The sequence below is a fragment of the Eurypyga helias genome, unplaced genomic scaffold (genome assembly GCF_000690775.1).
Source record: "Eurypyga helias isolate BGI_N326 unplaced genomic scaffold, ASM69077v1 scaffold12860, whole genome shotgun sequence".
Classification (NCBI taxonomy): Eukaryota; Metazoa; Chordata; class Aves; order Eurypygiformes; family Eurypygidae; genus Eurypyga; species Eurypyga helias.
This window is the reverse complement of record NW_010225161.1, coordinates 170,291-188,431: the sequence shown is the minus strand read 5'-3', so window position 1 is coordinate 188,431 and position 18,141 is coordinate 170,291. Positions and strand designations below refer to the sequence as shown.

Sequence of the window (18,141 nt, the reverse complement as noted above, 5' to 3'; positions counted from 1 at the left end):
GGAAAGAGTCTGAGCTGCTCGCCACCAGGCAAGACCTTAAGGTACTTACAGTCATTTTAATGTCATATGTGACTCAATAGATCTGTATGTATCCATTTTGAAGACCAAGAAACAGTGCAAGAACTGTGTAGGGAGAAGAAGCTCTTCCGCTATATATAGAATTTCATGCTGTTCAATCCTTTCCCCTGGGACAAAGTACAGCCTGAAAGTAATTTACAGGCAAGGGTATTTGCCAGCTTACCTGAGCTACCTTTCCATTTCTGCAGCAGCAGTCTGAGCTGTGGGAGCAAAGTAAAACATGGTTTATGTCTGTATTCTTTAAGGGTTAAGGTTTTGTGTTGCTTTTTCTTGTTATGCGTTGTAACTTTCAACTAATTTAAATAGCATAGCTAATTAGGGCAAAGTCTCTGCCAGCATGTGAGTAACCACTATCCTATAGATGATTTAACTAGAATTCTAGTTGTCAGCCTTTTCCATGACCTTGCCCCTTCTGCTTCTTCCTGGCTGACTGTAGACTTTCAGACATGTCAAACTAACAGAAACAGTAGGTTTAGGGCCCTGCCTGGAATCCAGGTATCAGAACTTAGTCCTTGAGATCTTTGCTATTCCTAAGCTGAATTTATCTAATTAAGTATTAGGGTGTAGTGCCTTCAGAGAGGTACTGCTGGGACTTGAGTCAGTCAGCAATGGTGGTTTTTGTAGATTTTTTTCTGCCACCCTCCTTCATGTCAGTGCTAAGCCAATGCTCCAGTTAGTCCCAGGACATACTGTGCTGTCTGCTGGCAAGGTGTGTAGCTCTGGCACTTTTCAGATGAATCCCATTCCAGCTTTGTCTGTCTGTCCAACACTACTGTTGTAAAGTTTATGGAGAGAAATAGGCACTTTGGAAGGACAGATCATCTGATCTGGTTTAGATGTCAGCTTCTGTTTGCTTCGTTATGTGTGAAAGAAGCCTTTGGTGACTGCTTTGCTTTTATAGCTCCCTTTCACTTGTCCCAGTGGAGGCCTTTCAGTCCTACCACTGAAATTGTTAAAGGTCGTGTGGCCACTTCAGATAGGCCCATGTGAGCTGTCGGGCCATAGAAACTCCAGGCTTCGGGTTATTTAAAAAAAAAAAAAAAAAAGATAAAGAGCTCCTTTACATGTAGGTCACTGGAATTTCATTCATCATACTCCTCCTCTGTAGCATTAGACTACCTGCCACACGTCCCTGTGGGTTGCAGAAGCTTTACTTTCAGTGCAGCTTGGTTGAATCGCTGCGTAGAGGTATGAGGAACTTTGGCATGATTAACAAGCAAAGGGGTTTTAAACATACTCTTTGTTAGGGTTAGTCACTGTAGCATGTGAACCTCTGCAAGTTAATTTCCTGCGATACATTTAGATCAACATTTGGTAATGCAATGACCTGTAAAAGCACTGAATGTGCTCAGTAACTGTTTTTTGGTGTAGCTTTCACTTAAGTGTTGCTCATTGCAGAAATAACTCTGAAGAGGTACTATTAAACCATTTTGATGACCTCTAGTTCTGGCAAGTATAAAACTGGACAGTAGGCGTCCCATATGCTTTGAACCCTGAATGGGGATGGTAGCAAGGGATAGAGAGAGAACATCCATGCAAAAAGGTAAAATAAGATGATGACAACAGGAAGACAAGACTGTCAAGACGAGCAGTCAGGTTACTTGATTTATTATGTGAGTCTCTGTGGACCCTAGAGAGCCCGAGGAAGATTAGGGTCCTCAGTACTGATGTACCGATTGGAGGCTGTTTGTTTGACTTGAAAATAAGAATTAAAACGTTAAATGGGATTAGTGAGGTCTGCTTGCGACCGCCTTCTTTCTGTAAACGCAGAAGAGGGAGAAGGTGGGGGAGCAGATCTTTAAATGTGGATATGCTGCCTATGTTAACCTAAAGAAGTAGTGATAGCTACAAGGGAAAAACATGTTCAGAAAGCCTCAGCATGATAACATTAGTCTTGAGAGCTGAACACCAAAATCCCACTCAGGTCAGAAATACTTTACGGTTCAGTTTCACAGTCCCGTTCAAAGTCAGTCATCTACTTTGGCTTAAGGGAGTTACTCAGTAGAGGTTGATTTTCAGCCAGACTGACAAATATTGTTTGAATTTTGGAACCAAAGCTGGTGGGTGGGCTGGGCTGCAGATTGGTCTTAATCTTAGCAGTAGGCAGTAGTAGAAGTGTTTAAAACTTGTGTGTAAGCTGAGCTGAGGTGTCATTCCGTGCAGGCCGTAGGAGCTCCCTGCACTGCTGGGTTAAGTCAGCACGGTTGGAAGCCCAGCGTCGTCCAGGGCAGGCTGGGACAGGCCCTGTGGCGAGATCCTAGCTGTGCTGGGTTTTCTTGTTACACATACTACAGGGGAAAAGTTAAACATTCCCACGTGGTGTAGCACCCACACCATTGGTGAGGCCAGGTTTCGGGCGTGGGGATGGATCAAAACAGGCTGTAGGGTGTGTGGGTGAGCGGAGTAGGGTTCCTGGGAGCGATGGCAGGAGTTGGGCCGTGCACAGAGCACCATCTGCTGGCATCTGATCGGAATATCACTGCTGGGATCGCTGGATCGTCTCGCCTGGGGGGCTGAGGTGTGCCTGAAAGTGCCAGCAGATGCAAAAGTGGAGTTCTGCGGGGGGAGAGCCAGTGCTTCGTGTGAGGGAGCCGCAGAGCAGCAGCTGCTGCCGGGTGCCATCAGCATCCCTGACCCGGGCTCGGGTTCCATACGAGGAGGTCCCAGCCAGGTGGCTGTAGCCAGATGCAGACTCTGAAGCTGCAAGTCATGCAGAGGAGAAGTGTAACAGATTAGAAGTGAGAACGTGGTTACAATTTTATGGATGCTATTTGCTGCAAATTTTGGTTTAAAAGTGCACTGTCTGTAGCAGTAACTGCATTCATATGTTTTTGTCTGTGTGACCGGAAAAAGAAATTGGGTAGGATTTGGTACTTGCAAAAGCTGTAGTTTTTAGTAAAAAAAAAATAGAATAATAAAAAAACCTCCACCGAATATTTTTTATACACACACACATATATATGTGTGTATATATAATATATAAACATTTTTTGTATGCATGCACAGAAAATGTAATGCTTTTTTTGTGGAAAAGGGGTGTTTTATTTAGAATAGTTAATAAAAATGCAGAACTGTTATTTTTGCCTCAATTTTGAGTTCGTGCAAACATATTTTGTGTGAATCCTGCTCTCCTGAGCTCTGCCAAATATCCTTCAGTCTTGGCATTTGTGCTCTTTGTAGTCAGTCCTGGTTTCCTCTGTGTTCTCAAAAGAATGCTTCTTTGCCTCCAATATTGGCATCGCTGTCAGTGTATCTTCAGTGGATGTTCTGGGAGAATATTCATGCTGCCAAACCTCAGGTCTGTAAGTCAGGAGCCAAAGTTGCCTACAGTCAGTCTAATCCTTCTTCTTAGGAAGCGAAGAGAGATCAGGTCAGCATCTGTGAGTAATTTCATGTCTCCTTGTGCACTGGGATCAGGGAGCACACAGACTAAAACGCGCATTTGTGGACTTCACCGAGGTGGAATGAATCCAGGTCCTACCACCTATCTAGGACCAGTTCTGCCGTTGGCACTATTATTTGCACTGTAACAGCTCAAGTTGCAGACTGAGAGTCAGACTGTGCTATCTTCTTATAATTTTCTTTATTTATTTAAACTCTATGCCAGTCACCCTAGCAGCTGCTTTTATTTACAAAAATAAGTACAGATTGGCATCTTTTGTTCTGCACCTTTTCCTTGCATTTGATTTTGTCTGTTATCCTGAAGAGCAATTTCATGACTCAGAGTATCTTCTTGGGAGAAGACCCATCATATTCTGGGAGTAATGGCAAAACTGAATGGTAATTAAATGCGAGAAATGGCATCAGATGTTTTGAGAGGTGATTTTATTTTAAAGATGTGAGCTCCTCAGCAGTCCAAAAGAATCAGGCTGAATAATGGTCTCAGGATGGGGCCAGGAGCTAGGATAATAACTGGAATATTCAACCATGTGCCAGAAGATTTCTGCTCATTTCCAAAGGATGCTGTAAGGGAATTTTGGGCAAAGCAGAAAGGCAGGCATAAATATAAGGTTGATTTAATGTTAAAATTATACTGAATGGTTTCCCAGTTAAGGTAGACAGTATCATTATTAACCACAGCACAATTCAGAGGCACTTGTATATGCTAAATTATATACAGAATTCCGAATCTCTTACATTGCAAACTACTGAATTATAGAAGTGTGTGTGCATAATACAGTAGAGAGTGGGCTGAATACTGGGTCCCCTTATAGGAATGTTTGTCTTCTCTTAGCCTAGGTACAGACACAATGAGATAATGTGTCCAGTCTAGAGACTTTGAGGGGGGAGTTGAGAGAGGAGTCTGCCCTACGTGAGGCTTTCGATTGGGGTGTCACTATCCACTTAATCAAATGCCACCATCCTGTGCTAACAAATTGGATGTAACCACATTTCTTCTGCTGGAAACAAATTTGAATAAAAGCTGTGGTTTCATTATGTTTCTTTCTAAAACTGTAGGGGCTATTGAGTTTTCCTGTGAAGAATGTTATATGGTGATGCATCAAATATAGTGCTTCACTGCCCACAGTGGAGCAGAGAGGGATAATTTTGCTGAAACATCCTACTGAAAGCTTGAAATCTCAAAAGCACCTCCTATTTCGCTTAAAAAAAAAATCTGAGTTAACACCTTGCAAAATGTTAAGTAGTCAACTCTCATAGCTCAGAAAGCAAATAAAATAATTTGTCTGCAAATTAATTTCAAAAGCCAGTGGGTGCTTTTTAAGAGCCACTGGGGTTGTTGCAAATGCCATTGAATCAGCTGTGTTTGTCATTGGTGCTTCAAAGGAAGTCTGACTCCACAAGCAAGACACTTCAGACATCACAACTGGGCGTTAGGAGGCATCAGAAATCAATTTGTCTTTAAATCAACATGGGGTTGGCTAAAGTGTATACATAATGAAGTGAAGTCAAAGTTTTGCTTATTGTTCCTTTTGAAATCACCAACCTTCAACAAGAGATTTGATTGGGATTTAAGTAAGAGCTTCAGAAAGAATTTAGTTTATCCTGACAGGATGTAAATCCTTCCTGGTGCACTGAAGGTAATAACCTTACTGCTACTACTAAATCTCACTTCCTGTATCTTAGCGTCAAAGATTTCCATAAAATACCAATATTTTGGAGGAGTGAAGGATGAGTTTGGTATTTTTCTTTCTCCTTGGTTCTTTGTGAAAGTACCTGCTTCTAAGTGGAGTGAGTCCTTGCCTAAGACAAAGGCTCTAAAAAAAATAACCTCCAGAATAGTAACACAAGAACCACCCCAAAGTTTGACTTTGATCTGAGCAAATAGAATGAGCCCTGGATTCAAGTTTTTTGGTTGTTTCTTGTGTTTTTGTGATCTGTTGTAGGGAAGTAAATCCAAGTTCTTTTTCCAGGTAATGGGGAGAGTTGGAGGCAAATTAAAATATAATCTGTAACAGATTTGGAATGAAAGTTTGAGTTTTGTGTTTAAACTGTTGATGCAGCTGAGACTGTGAAATGTTTTGTCCTGGCATTTCATTGTAGGATTTTCAAACATTTTACAGTTGTCCTAGCACTAGCTTCATGAAGTCATTGGTGAAAAATGGCATTGAATGACTTCTGAAATCTTCACAGTATAGCCTCACTGCCTCTTATGTATCAGCTGTCTAGAGTTACAGAGCAGTTGATTTGCCTAGAGAATAAAATAAATGTGTGTGAACAAATTCAAGTTCATGATTCCTCAGTCACCTTTCTTTCTCTGCCTTTTTCACCTTTTCTCTGTGGAAGGATGTAAGCTGGAGTATGTACAGTAAGGTACTGCTGCTGGAAATGGGACGGGGGTAGTCTCTTTACTTTGGGTAACCTCATAACCTAGAAGTTGCTGTAGCTATGCTTTGTCAGCACTTGAAGCTGCATGTTGCACCTAGATGACGATTTTTCCATGTGGAAAATGTTTAAGTGAATGTTGCATTTCTGAAGCTCTTATACTGAAAGATAATTTGTAGAACTCTCTTTGTAATTAGTCCACAGAAGAAAAACTTGCTCTAGCTCAAGAAGAATTAGTTTCCAGCAGAAATAGAATTGCTAGCAATAATCAGCAGATTCAGGAACTGAAGAAAGCGAAGTCTACACTGGAGCAGGATGCATCAAAGAAGGAGCAGCAGCTGGCTGAGAAGACCAAAATGTTACAGGATCTTCAGAATGACAGGGTAAATGCCTCTGTCTTTTGAAGTCTTCACACAGACATGTCCACCCCTGCAGGCACCCTTTATTCATTTCTGTAACATCCTCGAATAAGGGTTACTGTGAGGGCATAGCACTGCTGTAGTGCATCGCAATGGCAGTTTTACTGAACCTCTGGTGCAAAGACTGTTAACAGACAGTTGAAGTGAATTTGATTCTAGATAGGCTGTTAATTTGCTTTAAGTGGTTAGACAGGTGGAAAACGTTATTAGTTTTTAATCTTAAACTGCAAACACGCTGCTAATTGTTTGCACTACCAACTGTGGCTACAGTTGTTTCCCCTTAGTTACAAAGCTTCCAAGTAGGTTTTGATCCCTGGATGTTTTTTGTTTGGTGGTTTGGGGGTTGGTTTTTTTTTATTTTGTGAAGTTGGAGTAACTTTTCTAGCACTTTCTATTTTTCTTCAAGATTTTGAAAGAAAAAGATTTGGCTAATGAAAAATGTAAAACAACAGAGCTCCAGGAAATAAGGAGTAGACTTGAAAAGGAAAGCACCAAGCTGGGTGAAGAGCTTAGAGCCTGCAAGCAAGAATTTGAGAAGGTATATTGAGACAAACTGAATCTTCATGTGGTTGGTTATGTGGTAAGAAATATGTGCCTACTCAGTAGATGTTATCTGGAATGGCTTTAAAAGGATGGGTGCTGTAAATATCAGTATCACAGGTAAGGGAAGCAAAGCACAGATTTTGTTGAGGTTCCTGAGGAATGCTGACTTGATTAGGGATAATCCTGGAGCACTGGTGCCCAGTGTCCTTGGCCAGGTGGACCACTTAACTTGCCTTAGCTTCAGGACAGGTTGTATGTCATGGCGCTTCTTGTGTTTCACTGTAGATTGGCTGTGCATACCCTTGCTTGGTATTCTGAAGTGCAGAAAAGATGTCCAAAAGTGTCATGAATGTGAAGTTTCCCAGATATTCTAGGCACATCTGTTGCTTCTTAAGGATGTGTGGTAGAGTTGAAACTCCCTTGATGTGCTGTGGTTTCTTAAAATGTTTTGAAAAGTCACAATTGGGGAAGAAACAATGTCAGGAGCCTCATAAAAGACTAACTCTCTTCCAAAATCATAACAATCAAATTAGCTCTCTAAAGGGTAAAAGTTTGGAGGCTTTAATTAAATAATTCTTAGTCTTCAGTAGAACAAACTATTTCTCACTACATTCTATGTATTTAATTTTTTCAGTCTCTGTAGAAACAAATGCTCCTAGAAGGCTGTAGTTTGTATTTGCCATATTATACTATTGGTAGTTATATTTGCATCTGTTAAGCACAAAGGGTTTAAGTTGCTGCACAAGTTTAAGTAAAGGTACAGTCCCTATATGCTAATAAAAAGGAAGTAACGTGATATCATGAGTTTCAGATGTTCTTTTGTTCCCCATTGTTTAGAAAATGGTCTCTTATTTTTAGATAGAAGTCTGTACTTTGTTTCTGTCAAGCAATTTATGCCCAGTACTTTCTGGGGTTTTGGGGAAAGGTTATTATATTTCTCATCATTCCTAAAATCCCTATTCTAAAGAAAATTTATGACGATGTATATAAAATGTGTGCGCACCAATGGCAGCTTTACTACTTCTCTCTCGAACTCCCTACAAGCAATCGGACTAAACTAGAAATTGTCTCCTAAAGGCTTATACTCTTTTTTCCCGTGTCCTACCAAGGAATGGATAGATATGCATCTATAGGGCATCCCCTTGCCCTGGGGATATGTTCTCTCCATGTCTTTGTTTTGGTTTTAATTTGTGACATGAGTTTTGATTTACGGAAATCTGGCAGCCCCTATTGGCCTGTTACTACGTGCATGCTGGGCTATGTAATTTTAAGGAAAATGATTCCTATAAATTCAACCAACTATTCTACTTCAGGATTTTTCATGTTTTATTACAGAGGAACAACTAAAACTAATACTCGAACCAAATGTATCATCTTGCTTGCTTAAAACATAGGGTAATTATTTACACAGTTAAGACTAATAGAAACTAGCTTTCCTCCATCAGTGTTTATTTTTTTACATTGTGATTACACTGCTTTTAACATCATTATTGCAACCAGAGAACAATGTAAAGTGAATTTTAGAACAGACACTAGAAAATGACAATGGACTTGTCTTTCAAAGAACTGTAGAAAATAATCCCCCAGTTTCCGCTACTTTAGTAGAAACATAAATTTATTTTAAAAAGCGAGTGTTGTTCGTAATGTGGGTATAAGTTTAAAATCTTTGATCATGAAAATCACTGATACTTTATATTATAAACTCATCCTTTCTTCCAGTGACAAAACTAAACATTATTGCTGTCCTCTCCTTGGAAAAAATCACAGTACTTGCGAATTTAAACTATTTACACTTTCAGTTGCTACTTTAACTCTGAGCTCTGTATCCTCACAGGAGGTGGCAAATCTCAAGGATGCAAAACAGCTGTTGATTCAACAGAAATTAGAGCTGCAGGGCAAAATAGATAATATGAATTCATCTCTGGAACAGGAGAAGAAAACCCATCAAGCTGTCAAAGATCAGCTGAAAAAGAGAGAAGAGGAGCTGAAGAAAGAATGTACTGAAATTGAAGTTAAACTGGTTAGTATGTTAGAGAGTATAAGACTCTTTTTTTGATCACTTTGGATTCTTTCAGGGACAGAGAGGAACCAAAGAGTTGACTTTAGTTTCACATTACGTTAATTTTTAAATGACAAGGTCAGAAATCTTTGAGGCATTTAATAGTGTAGAAAAATTTCAGTGGGATGACAGCCTTGCCTAATAGAGTTTGTTGATTAAAAGTAGCCATGCTAGTGCATTAAGATTCTCTACCTCAATTAAGTGTGAGGAATAGGGAATGAATACTTGCAAGGTTGTTTTTCATTCTTCCATTGTTTTCTTAGCACACAGAGAAAAAAGAGAAAGAAGAAGAAAAGCGGAAACATGAGGAGAAGGAGAGCAAGCTCACCATGCAGGTCACAGCCTTGAATGAAAACCTGGCTACCATGAAGAAAGAGTGGCAAAGCAGTCAGAGGCGAGTGAGTGAGCTGGAGAAACAGACGGACGATTTACGTGGGGACATCGCTGTCTTGGAAGCAACAGTGCAGAACAATCAAGATGAGAGAAGAGCGTTGCTGGAGAGGTAAGCTGTGGTCACAATGATGTGGAAGCATAGCTTGGGAAATGGATAGCTTCACACTGAAGACTTGTTTCAGTTGATTCAGGATTCTCTATGCATTGCTTTATTTAAGTCCATGTTTGTTCCTAGTGCCTGGGCTGTGGGTGCAGTTTCCAGAGGGCACCCTTCTGTCATCCCTGCCAAGGCACAGCAAGGGGTGTTGTGAACAAACTGTGCTCTCTGTGGGCTTTGACAGGGTGACTGTTGTAGAAAATCAGGCAGACTTATCGCCAAAGTCACAGCTCTCTGCGTGTGGTCGAAGATTTATGCCTGTCCATAAGAGCCTTCCAAATACATTGGGCTCCTCTGAACTTTGAGGTGTGTGGGTTGTCGCTTCTCATCTTTACCTCATCTGTTGTGTGAACTTTGGAAGGCCTGGCAGAGAGAGATCTTCACTTACCTGCGTCAACTATCCTTCTCCATCTCTCTGTGGCTGCCCTGCCTTGACTCAGAGTAGACGCACTAGCCATCCAGAAGCCTGGAAGAGACTCCTTAGTGCCTCCAGTAACACAGACTTTGCTTAGGGTCTTCTAGGTGTGCCCACTGCTCAGTGTTAGGAGATGGGACATGTAATTGGATTAGATGGGCTAAGGTTCACTCGAGGCATTTTGTGTGAACCCCTGAAAACCTACGGGTGTCTTTCCTCCAGTTCTGCTGTTGTCTCTGCAACATATTTAAACCTCAGGTAAGCAGAATGCCTTTCCTTCAGGCAGCAGGAGGCATGCAAGGCAGCAGGAGTTACCCGCAAGCAGCGAGTACAATGGTAGAAGAAACACCTGTGAGACAGGAAACTTTCTTTCCTGTGGCCGTCTTCAAGGCCAGGCTGGATGAGGCTTTGAGCAACCTGGTCTAGTGGAAGGAAGGTGGCCCTGCCCATGGCAGGAGGGTTGGAACTGGATGGTCTTTAAGGTCCCTTCCAACCCAAACCATTCTATGATTGTGTCCTTGTTTTCTGACATGTTTGGTGAAGGCAGAGTGGAAAACTTTTTCATTACTGTTAAGCTTGCTGATTTGTTATCTGACCAGTAGACTTTGGGAAAGGATGGGATCAAGTGAAGTGAGATCCTCTTTCTTCAGCAATCCCTTGCCATACTGTGCTGAACTCATCCAGTAGCTTTTCTGGATTTTGGCAAAAAAAAGGTGCTTTGAAATTTGGCTTTCAACAGTTAACTAAATTTCAGCTGATGGGAAGTGGCCTTGCTAAAAGAAAAGGTTACTTTTCTGCTCCGTTATCTGACCTGATCTGCCACAGCCGGTCTGTGAGCGTCTCCTGTTGCACCGGGATGCTTATCTGGGATGCACTGATGAACTGCATTCAGTGCCATCACTGGTTTTGGGAGCAACTCCAGGTATTAATAAGCTGCAGATATTTGGGAGCAATTCCAGATAATCTTAAACTGCTTATTACAAAAGAACATTTTTCCAGTCAAGGCATCCAAGAACTTTTAACAGCGAAGGTGTTTTTGGCTGGGTGTTGTGAGAGTAACTTCTCAGTCATGACAACCTGCCCGAAGGAGGCAGTGTACATTGCCTTCATGTGCTTTGAGCTGACTATTGACTGTTTTTCCTCAGGTGTATAAAAAGTGAGGGAGAAATTGAAAAGCTTCAAGCCAAACTTGTAGAAATGAAGAAAAAGCTGGATAACACTACTGCTGCAATGCAGGAACTTGGCCGAGAAAACCAGTCATTACAGGTACAATTTGATTTGAAGCAACTAAACCTGTTGATTTTCTGTGTCAGAACTTATAAGAACTTCAAGTTTGTGTCAGATTGGTGGTGGGTTACCATTACAGAGTGATTAAGAGGTTATACCTGTGGTGTACGAGGGCCATATTGCTGTCTGTGGGTTCTTAAATCTGCTCATAGCTTTGAAACTTGGAAGATTTTATCTCTGAAGAAATAGAAGCTCTTGGTGTCATGGCAGAATTGGTGCTGTCCTATTGCACTGGGTAGTGTGTGCAGTGAAATTAGAGGAAATTAGTAAGAATTAGACATGCATGTTTAAAAAAATGTTTTTGTTTTTTTTTTAATATCTCCTATATAGATCAAACACACCCAAGCTCTCAACAGGAAGTGGGCAGAAGACAATGAGGTACAGAATTGTATGGCCTGTGGAAAAGGCTTTTCGGTGACAGTGAGAAGGGTAGGTGTGTTTTACTGTGTGTCTGGGGATTTTCTTACTCTGTTGTTTTCAAACTCGTAGATGAGACACAGACTTCAGAAAATGGTCTTCCTTGTGCTGTGATACTCAGGACACCTCAGAATACAGTTACTGCATACAGTGCCTGGAATATTAAAAGTGAAGTTGTTTGAACTTACTTTATTCATGATTCTTTTGCCATTTTAACAGCATCAGTTTATAAACAGTGTTAAAATAGTTCAGTCCCCTAGGCGAGCAGGCAGAATTACACTGGTGTAAGGGTATTTACAGTAAGCTTATTGTTAAGCAGTCTGAACTGGATTTACAGGTATAAAAGGAATGTAAATTTCTTGAAATTAGATATATGTGAAAATATGAGGCATCATAGACATGATCTGCTGCTTTGTGACTATCACTTCCTGAACACTGACTAGACATGGAACAGAAGAAACAACTTGGGTGTGTTTTAGCTCTGTCGTCAGACCTTGTTTGTAAAAACAGCTGTGGTCAGCCAAGAAGTTGGCATCCCTCAACTGGCAGGGTCTGCCCTTCATCCATAGGTTACATCCCTCCAACAAGTGACTTGGCAGTGCGGTAGATGAGGGATATTAGGAAGTTCATTTTGCAGTGCTTCCTGACTTGGTCTTAGGTGGCTCTCCCTCTCCTGTATTATTTGAAGTGGTGTTCGTCGGGTAGTCTTTGAACAAAGGCTGCTGGATTCAAGGGTACTGCTCAGTGTGAAAAAGGGTAGTTACATGTAAGAAGAGCACGTTTTATGTGACCAGAACAGGTTCAAGAGCAGAAATTCAAGAGGAGGATGAACTTTAACCAGTTCATTTCTGAAACTGGTCTAGTCTCCTGACTCAGCGAAGCACTTCTGAATATTTTACTCCTATGCCCTTTAGAAAGGATTTACTGCTCTGCCCTCCTGTGTGCTGTGTAGCTGCTATTTAGAAATTCAGGCTGACTTCTGCAATGTGAGAGTTGACTTGACGTGACAGTGATCGCTGTTAATGATCGATGCCCTGTCGCTGATGTTCGGCGTGTATGTTTCTTCTCTTTCACAGCACCACTGTAGACAGTGTGGAAATATCTTCTGTGCTGAGTGCTCAGCAAAGAATGCCTTAACTCCTTCTTCTAAGAAGCCTGTCCGAGTCTGTGATACTTGCTTTAATGACTTGCAAGGATAACTGGCTATCGTGAGTGACAAAGAAATGTTACACTAGAATTTATCATTTCTGTTGATGCACTTCGTTCAGCACTCAGACTACTGTTCAGTTTGGACAATGATTGTAACACTTGGCAAAATTTAGTATATTTTAAAATGTTTATTGATACCAAGTAAAACTATTGTATTTTTTGTGAGACATGGGCTCAGATCATCCATAGCTTATTGCCATTTACCCTGGAAAGAGCTTCTATGTCTAGATTAGAAATACCCAGTTATTTGTAAATAAAGTTTAAACAGAGGAGTAACAATGTATTTTTTTATCTTTTATTTTTTTGTTCAAGAGAAACAGCGTTTATGTGATACTGCGGTTTATTCTTGTTTCCTTCAAAGAAAAAGGAAGATGCAAAAACTTGTGAGGATTTCATGTTGCTGTAAAAGTGTAACTAATTGTTGCATTTGATTGTGTATCTGATGTTCATTATGGCCCCTTGTGTTTTTGTTTTCTTTCTATCTCTCTGGTTCTGGGACTTTGGTCTCTAAAGTTCGAACTCCACAGTGAGCGTCATGGCTGGACTCGACTCCAGCTTGGTTTGTAGACCTTGCAGTGTCAGCACCCAAGTTCTTACCCAGCTACAGTGCTTGGATGCTGCGACATCTTAACACATACTGTATTCCATGGTTTGCGTGTGTGTCTGTGCCTGAGAGAGAGTATGTGTGAACAAACGCTGAGACAAAGTTGAGTTGGCGTTGTAGGAATATGGCATGATACAGTACAATATTCCACCCTGTACTGGTTGATTTCACTTTTACATATTCGGTGGATGGATTTAAATATTCTCAGGAACGCTTATATGTGGGTTTTAAAAGGCAAACAGACAACAGTGGTAGTAGCCTGTAGCACATCTCTCCCCCTGCCTGTACCCTGGAAGCCCTGAGAGGTCCTTGTCGTTCCAAGGGACATCCAGACCTTCCACTCTAGGTATCCTAACAAGAAAAAGTCTTTTTTGAGAGTGCAGCAGTTTATCTGAGCATTTCTTCTGTCCCTTCCCTCAGTTTTTGGTAGAAGAATCTGAACTCCTGCTACACCGAACAAACCTCAGTTTTTCCATTGCTCCATCTGACCCCCATTACTGGAGGGTCTTAGATGGTATGTTAGTTATACCATTTAGTCTGCTCAGAATGGTGGTGTGAATCTCCTCCTAACAGCTTAGTGATAAGCCAAACAGCTCTAAATACGAGGCCAATATGTATGTCTTCAGATATTTATTCGTATTTTCTACTCTGTACTTGCAACAGAGGTTTCCTGTGGAGTTCATGTAGGCTCCAAACTTCGTTGTGATTTTATTTACACCTGTTTGTTCTTGCCTGCCTGTCTCTACCTTTTCTTCCCTTTGTATCTGGCATTTCAAAACCGTTAAGGTTATTTCTGCCGAGCAGGGGTTATGCCTTCTGATATTTAGGGACCCGTTCTCTTAAATACCCTGATAAATTCCCCTTGCCCCAAGGCCTTCTGTATCTCACAAAATTGTGCCAGCTGTTCAGAGGAAAGGACTGTGCCCTGAATGTCTCTACTTCTTGCCCGAGGTAAGGAATCAGATTCTGTCACAATGATGGAAGCCATTGTTAGGCAGGTTCGTTTGCTTTTATCTATTGACAGCTCTGTATGTGAATGAAGAAGTGTCTTTTATGAAAGATTAACTGTCAAGTGAAAAGTCGTCCTAGTCCAGCTTCTCTAGAAGTAGGGACCTGTACGTTTCATATCCCTTCTTAGCCTACCTGTCGAGCTGTACACTTGCAGTCTTCCCCGAGGGTTTTTCTTAAATTGTTATTTCTCAAAATCTAGTTGAATTATGTAACTGGTTCTCCTCACTGTAAAGGGGTTTGGGATACAACCGTGGTTTATGTGAAATACTGACCTGCGTTTCTGGTTCGAACTTGAGAATTGCTTGCTGAAAAGAAACACTTGCTGCCACGATTCCGGATGAACAGAGCCCCTGGACTCACTGTTTTGCCTCGTCAGTGTAACCGTTTGGCATAAAGATCTTTTGAATAGAAAATACAAACAGAATCTTTGCCTCTGGGGGTTTTTTTTCCTACTTACTTATATACTGAGAGAATCCGAAGAGCTTGCTTTCGAGCCTTTCTGTGACACGTGATTTTGGAAACGTGGGAGAGGTGGAGATGTGACAGTCGTGCTCCAGCCTAGATGCGTTCTGCCCTGTTGTCTAACGCACGGAGCCTCGTGCTTCTCTCAGGGTGAAGGATGACCGTGTGGAGCAGCGGGATTTTGAGAGGGAAGAGAAGCTTCCCACGACTGCACAAGGACAAAAGGAAGAGGCAGAGGCAGAGGAAGGTGGAAATCTTTCAGTGGAGCTAGGAAGATGGGTAAAAGACTCGTGTTCCGGCATCTTGCTTTTGAATGGGAATGTGTGAAAGCTGAGGAGAGAGCTCTGCAGTAAAGAGAAAGTGGTGGAAGCTCTAGTAGGGTTTGTTCTTAATTCAGCCTTTCGGGATGCCTTTGTGTACAGACAGGCAGTCACCCCACTCAGCTGGCCACTGAAGCAGTGCACATCAGACTGGAATCTGGAGCTCCTCAGCCCCAGGGGCAAAACCAGCTCAATTTCTGAAGGTTGCTTTTTGCTGACCAGTTTATGTGAGCAACTTTTCTAGGGGATGGAAATGCTTTTCATGTACACATTTGTAGAAAGAGAGATTGTTAACATCTGGAGGACCAGTGGTGGGGTAGAAGCTTCCATGCTTGAGCCTGGAGTCTGCAGCAATAGGTCAGGATTTCTACAGCTTTTCACTGGAGTAAATTTATGACTCCATTTCTAAATCTTCTGCTCCTTCTTCTGTGCTTATTGTTCTTACTGCTGGTCTGCATTTGTTGACAAGTTGATGGCATAATAGACCCTATAATGCTCTTGGCCTCACTGCCAGGTTGGAAGTTGTGCTCAAGCTCAGTAAAATGACCTATGAGATACATAATAAGAGGAACTGGAAGGTGAGAAGCTTTGCATTTATGAATCTGCTTGCAGAGCCTGACGGTTTTGATGGGCATGTTGTCAGTAGGAATGTGGGGGTTTTGTTGCACTGCTTTAAAATACAAATAATACGAAAACCCAGTAAAAAGCCTGGTAACATTTACCACGCTGAGTGAAAGGATTCCAGACAAATGACACTAATGCACTGATTTTTCAGACCGGAAACACAGGAACAGAGGGAAAAACTAAGAAAATGGCAGAAGAGACTGGAGCCTCGAAGCTGGAATATGCAGAGGGATGTGTTTTAACAGCCTGTAGCAAGAACCAGATTGCCCTGATTCACTGAGGGGATGGCATTACAGAGCAAGAGGTGGAAATAACGGTGAAACTAGCGCTTGAAACCGTAGGGGTGTGGGATCCTCAAGCTGCCTTTGGTTACTGGTCATTACCATGGCATCAGGAAGGGGATGGCATGGTGAAGTGTGGGGCTTGTTCCTGAAACTATGCCCTCTGCAGGACACTCCATCCACATTCAGGATGGCTGGGGGAGCAGAATATGAAAGACCAGCTGCTACCTGGGCTGAGACAAGCTAGGGAGGCAGTCGGAAAAGTGTAAAGGATAGTCTTGCTAAGGATGGGGAGAGATTCTTTAACTTCTTCCATGACAGACACAATTCCCTGGGTTGTTGCCTCCAAAATAGCAAATCCTACTGTTCTACCCCCGCCTCATGTCAGCAACACGTACTTTGTAGTTCTGCCCTGCAGTGCCTCTGGAGGGAGGTAGCGTTGCCGAGGTCAGTGTCAGGCTTTTGATCTTAGCTGGCTGTGCTTCACTCTTACTTCTTCTCCCCATGTATTCCTTCCCTCCAGTAATCTTCCCCTTTCTGCAAAGGTTGAACAAAGAGGATAAAATTAATGAGTCACAGCAGGAAAAGTCGCTGTCTGCAGATGAAGAGACAAAAGGAATTTTCTGCTGCAGCTTCCAACAGAAGCAAGAGATTTAGAGGGATGTCATTTTTCAGCTGGCTTCATCCTCTGGCTCAAGAGTGCGAGGCTCTATGGTACAGTTTGGGCTTTTTCCTCTGTTTTTGGAAGGTATCAAGTAACTTGAGTTGCCATGGAATGTGGAGTGCTAGGTACATAAGAACAACAAATAGCTCTTTTTGTTGGTTTGGGGACGATTAGGATTATTTATGAATCCTCACTGGAAAAGCTTTCTTAGTGAAGCAAGAAGGGATTTGGGAGCAGAAGCATGAAGTAACCTTGCTGTGTTTGTATTACATTAGCAAGAACAATTGAGTCTCTCATGCTAGATGTAAGAGAAGTGACATTCCTGAAGGAGGGACCTGGAAAACTCAAGTTTCTGGATTGTTAAATGTCAGTTGAACGTGAAGTGGGAACAAATGCTTGTTGCAAGACTTAAAAAATTTATGACCAGTACTCAGTGGCAGACAAAAAACTGCTGGAGCTTAAGTTCAAACAGAATATAAACAATACCAAGAAGAATGATATCGTGGTATGTCAAAACTGATAAATGACTCCTCCAAGTACCACACTTCCCACTCTCATATTCCTGGAGGAGCAGGAAACAACACTTGTCATTTGCACGACGCACTTTTTGCTGTCTAACTGAAAATAACCTACAGTAACTGGAATGGCATCATATTCATTGCATGTGCTGGCTGTAATAATGGACAGAAGGTTTATCTTCAGCTGGACTTTCCACTGTATTACATTTGGCCCCTTGCTGTGTAAGGAGAATTGCACTCATACTTACTTTGTACCAAGTACGCGATCGTCGTCCGAGCGCACGTGTAACGACAAACCCCATGTAGTCATGCACGCCTTGGCTTTGGAGAGCTTCATTTTAAGATTATAAAATGGGAATTTTGCGTATTTTCAAGGGTGCTGCCAGTTGTCCAGGTCTTAATTTTTGGATTCTCGACCTCAGCATCCTTTCCAGGAAACGTTTAAAATCGCTGTCCAACCACAGCCTCCCCCGAAGCACCAAGTGGTGTACTTTTCAAAGCCAGCAATAACTGGATAGTAGTGTCCTGCCACAGAAAGTCAGCTGTTGGGTTATTTTTAATTTTTTTTAGGGGTCACTGAATAAAGAGGTTTGCATCTTTAGAGGGAACATTAGCTGCCACTTAAGATCACACTAATGAAGAGGATAGGTACTAGCTAATATAATAAACTGCCTTTTGTCTGTAGCTCACCACGTACTATGCACTCACTGTGCAGCAGATACAGCAGTATCTGCTCGTTTGAAGATTCCTGAAGCCCTTGTAACCCTTTTGGATCAACATTACTATGAAAGCAGAAGCCTGGTAGGCTTGTTTTCCATTTTTTCCTCCCCTTATGACCTAAACTAAACCCAAATTCATCTGTATTTCCTGCCTTTTTTGGGTAAAGACGGCTGGGG

General features: G+C 41.8%; 1 protein-coding gene across 1 annotated transcript in view; it reads left to right on the top strand.

Moving 5' to 3' along the window:
* The window catches only part of EEA1 (early endosome antigen 1), a 50,553-nt gene extending 37,516 nt beyond the window's left edge, over window positions 1-13,037 (top strand). The window contains 8 exon segments of the mRNA XM_010148417.1: window positions 1-41; window positions 6,060-6,245; window positions 6,688-6,819; window positions 8,659-8,844; window positions 9,147-9,385; window positions 10,994-11,114; window positions 11,466-11,564; window positions 12,629-13,037. The exon segment at window positions 1-41 is cut by the window's left edge and continues 16 nt beyond it. Of these exon segments, the coding sequence (XP_010146719.1) occupies window positions 1-41; window positions 6,060-6,245; window positions 6,688-6,819; window positions 8,659-8,844; window positions 9,147-9,385; window positions 10,994-11,114; window positions 11,466-11,564; window positions 12,629-12,751 (1,127 nt within the window). The 3' untranslated portion in view covers window positions 12,752-13,037.
* The last annotated feature ends 5,104 nt before the right edge of the window (window positions 13,038-18,141 follow it).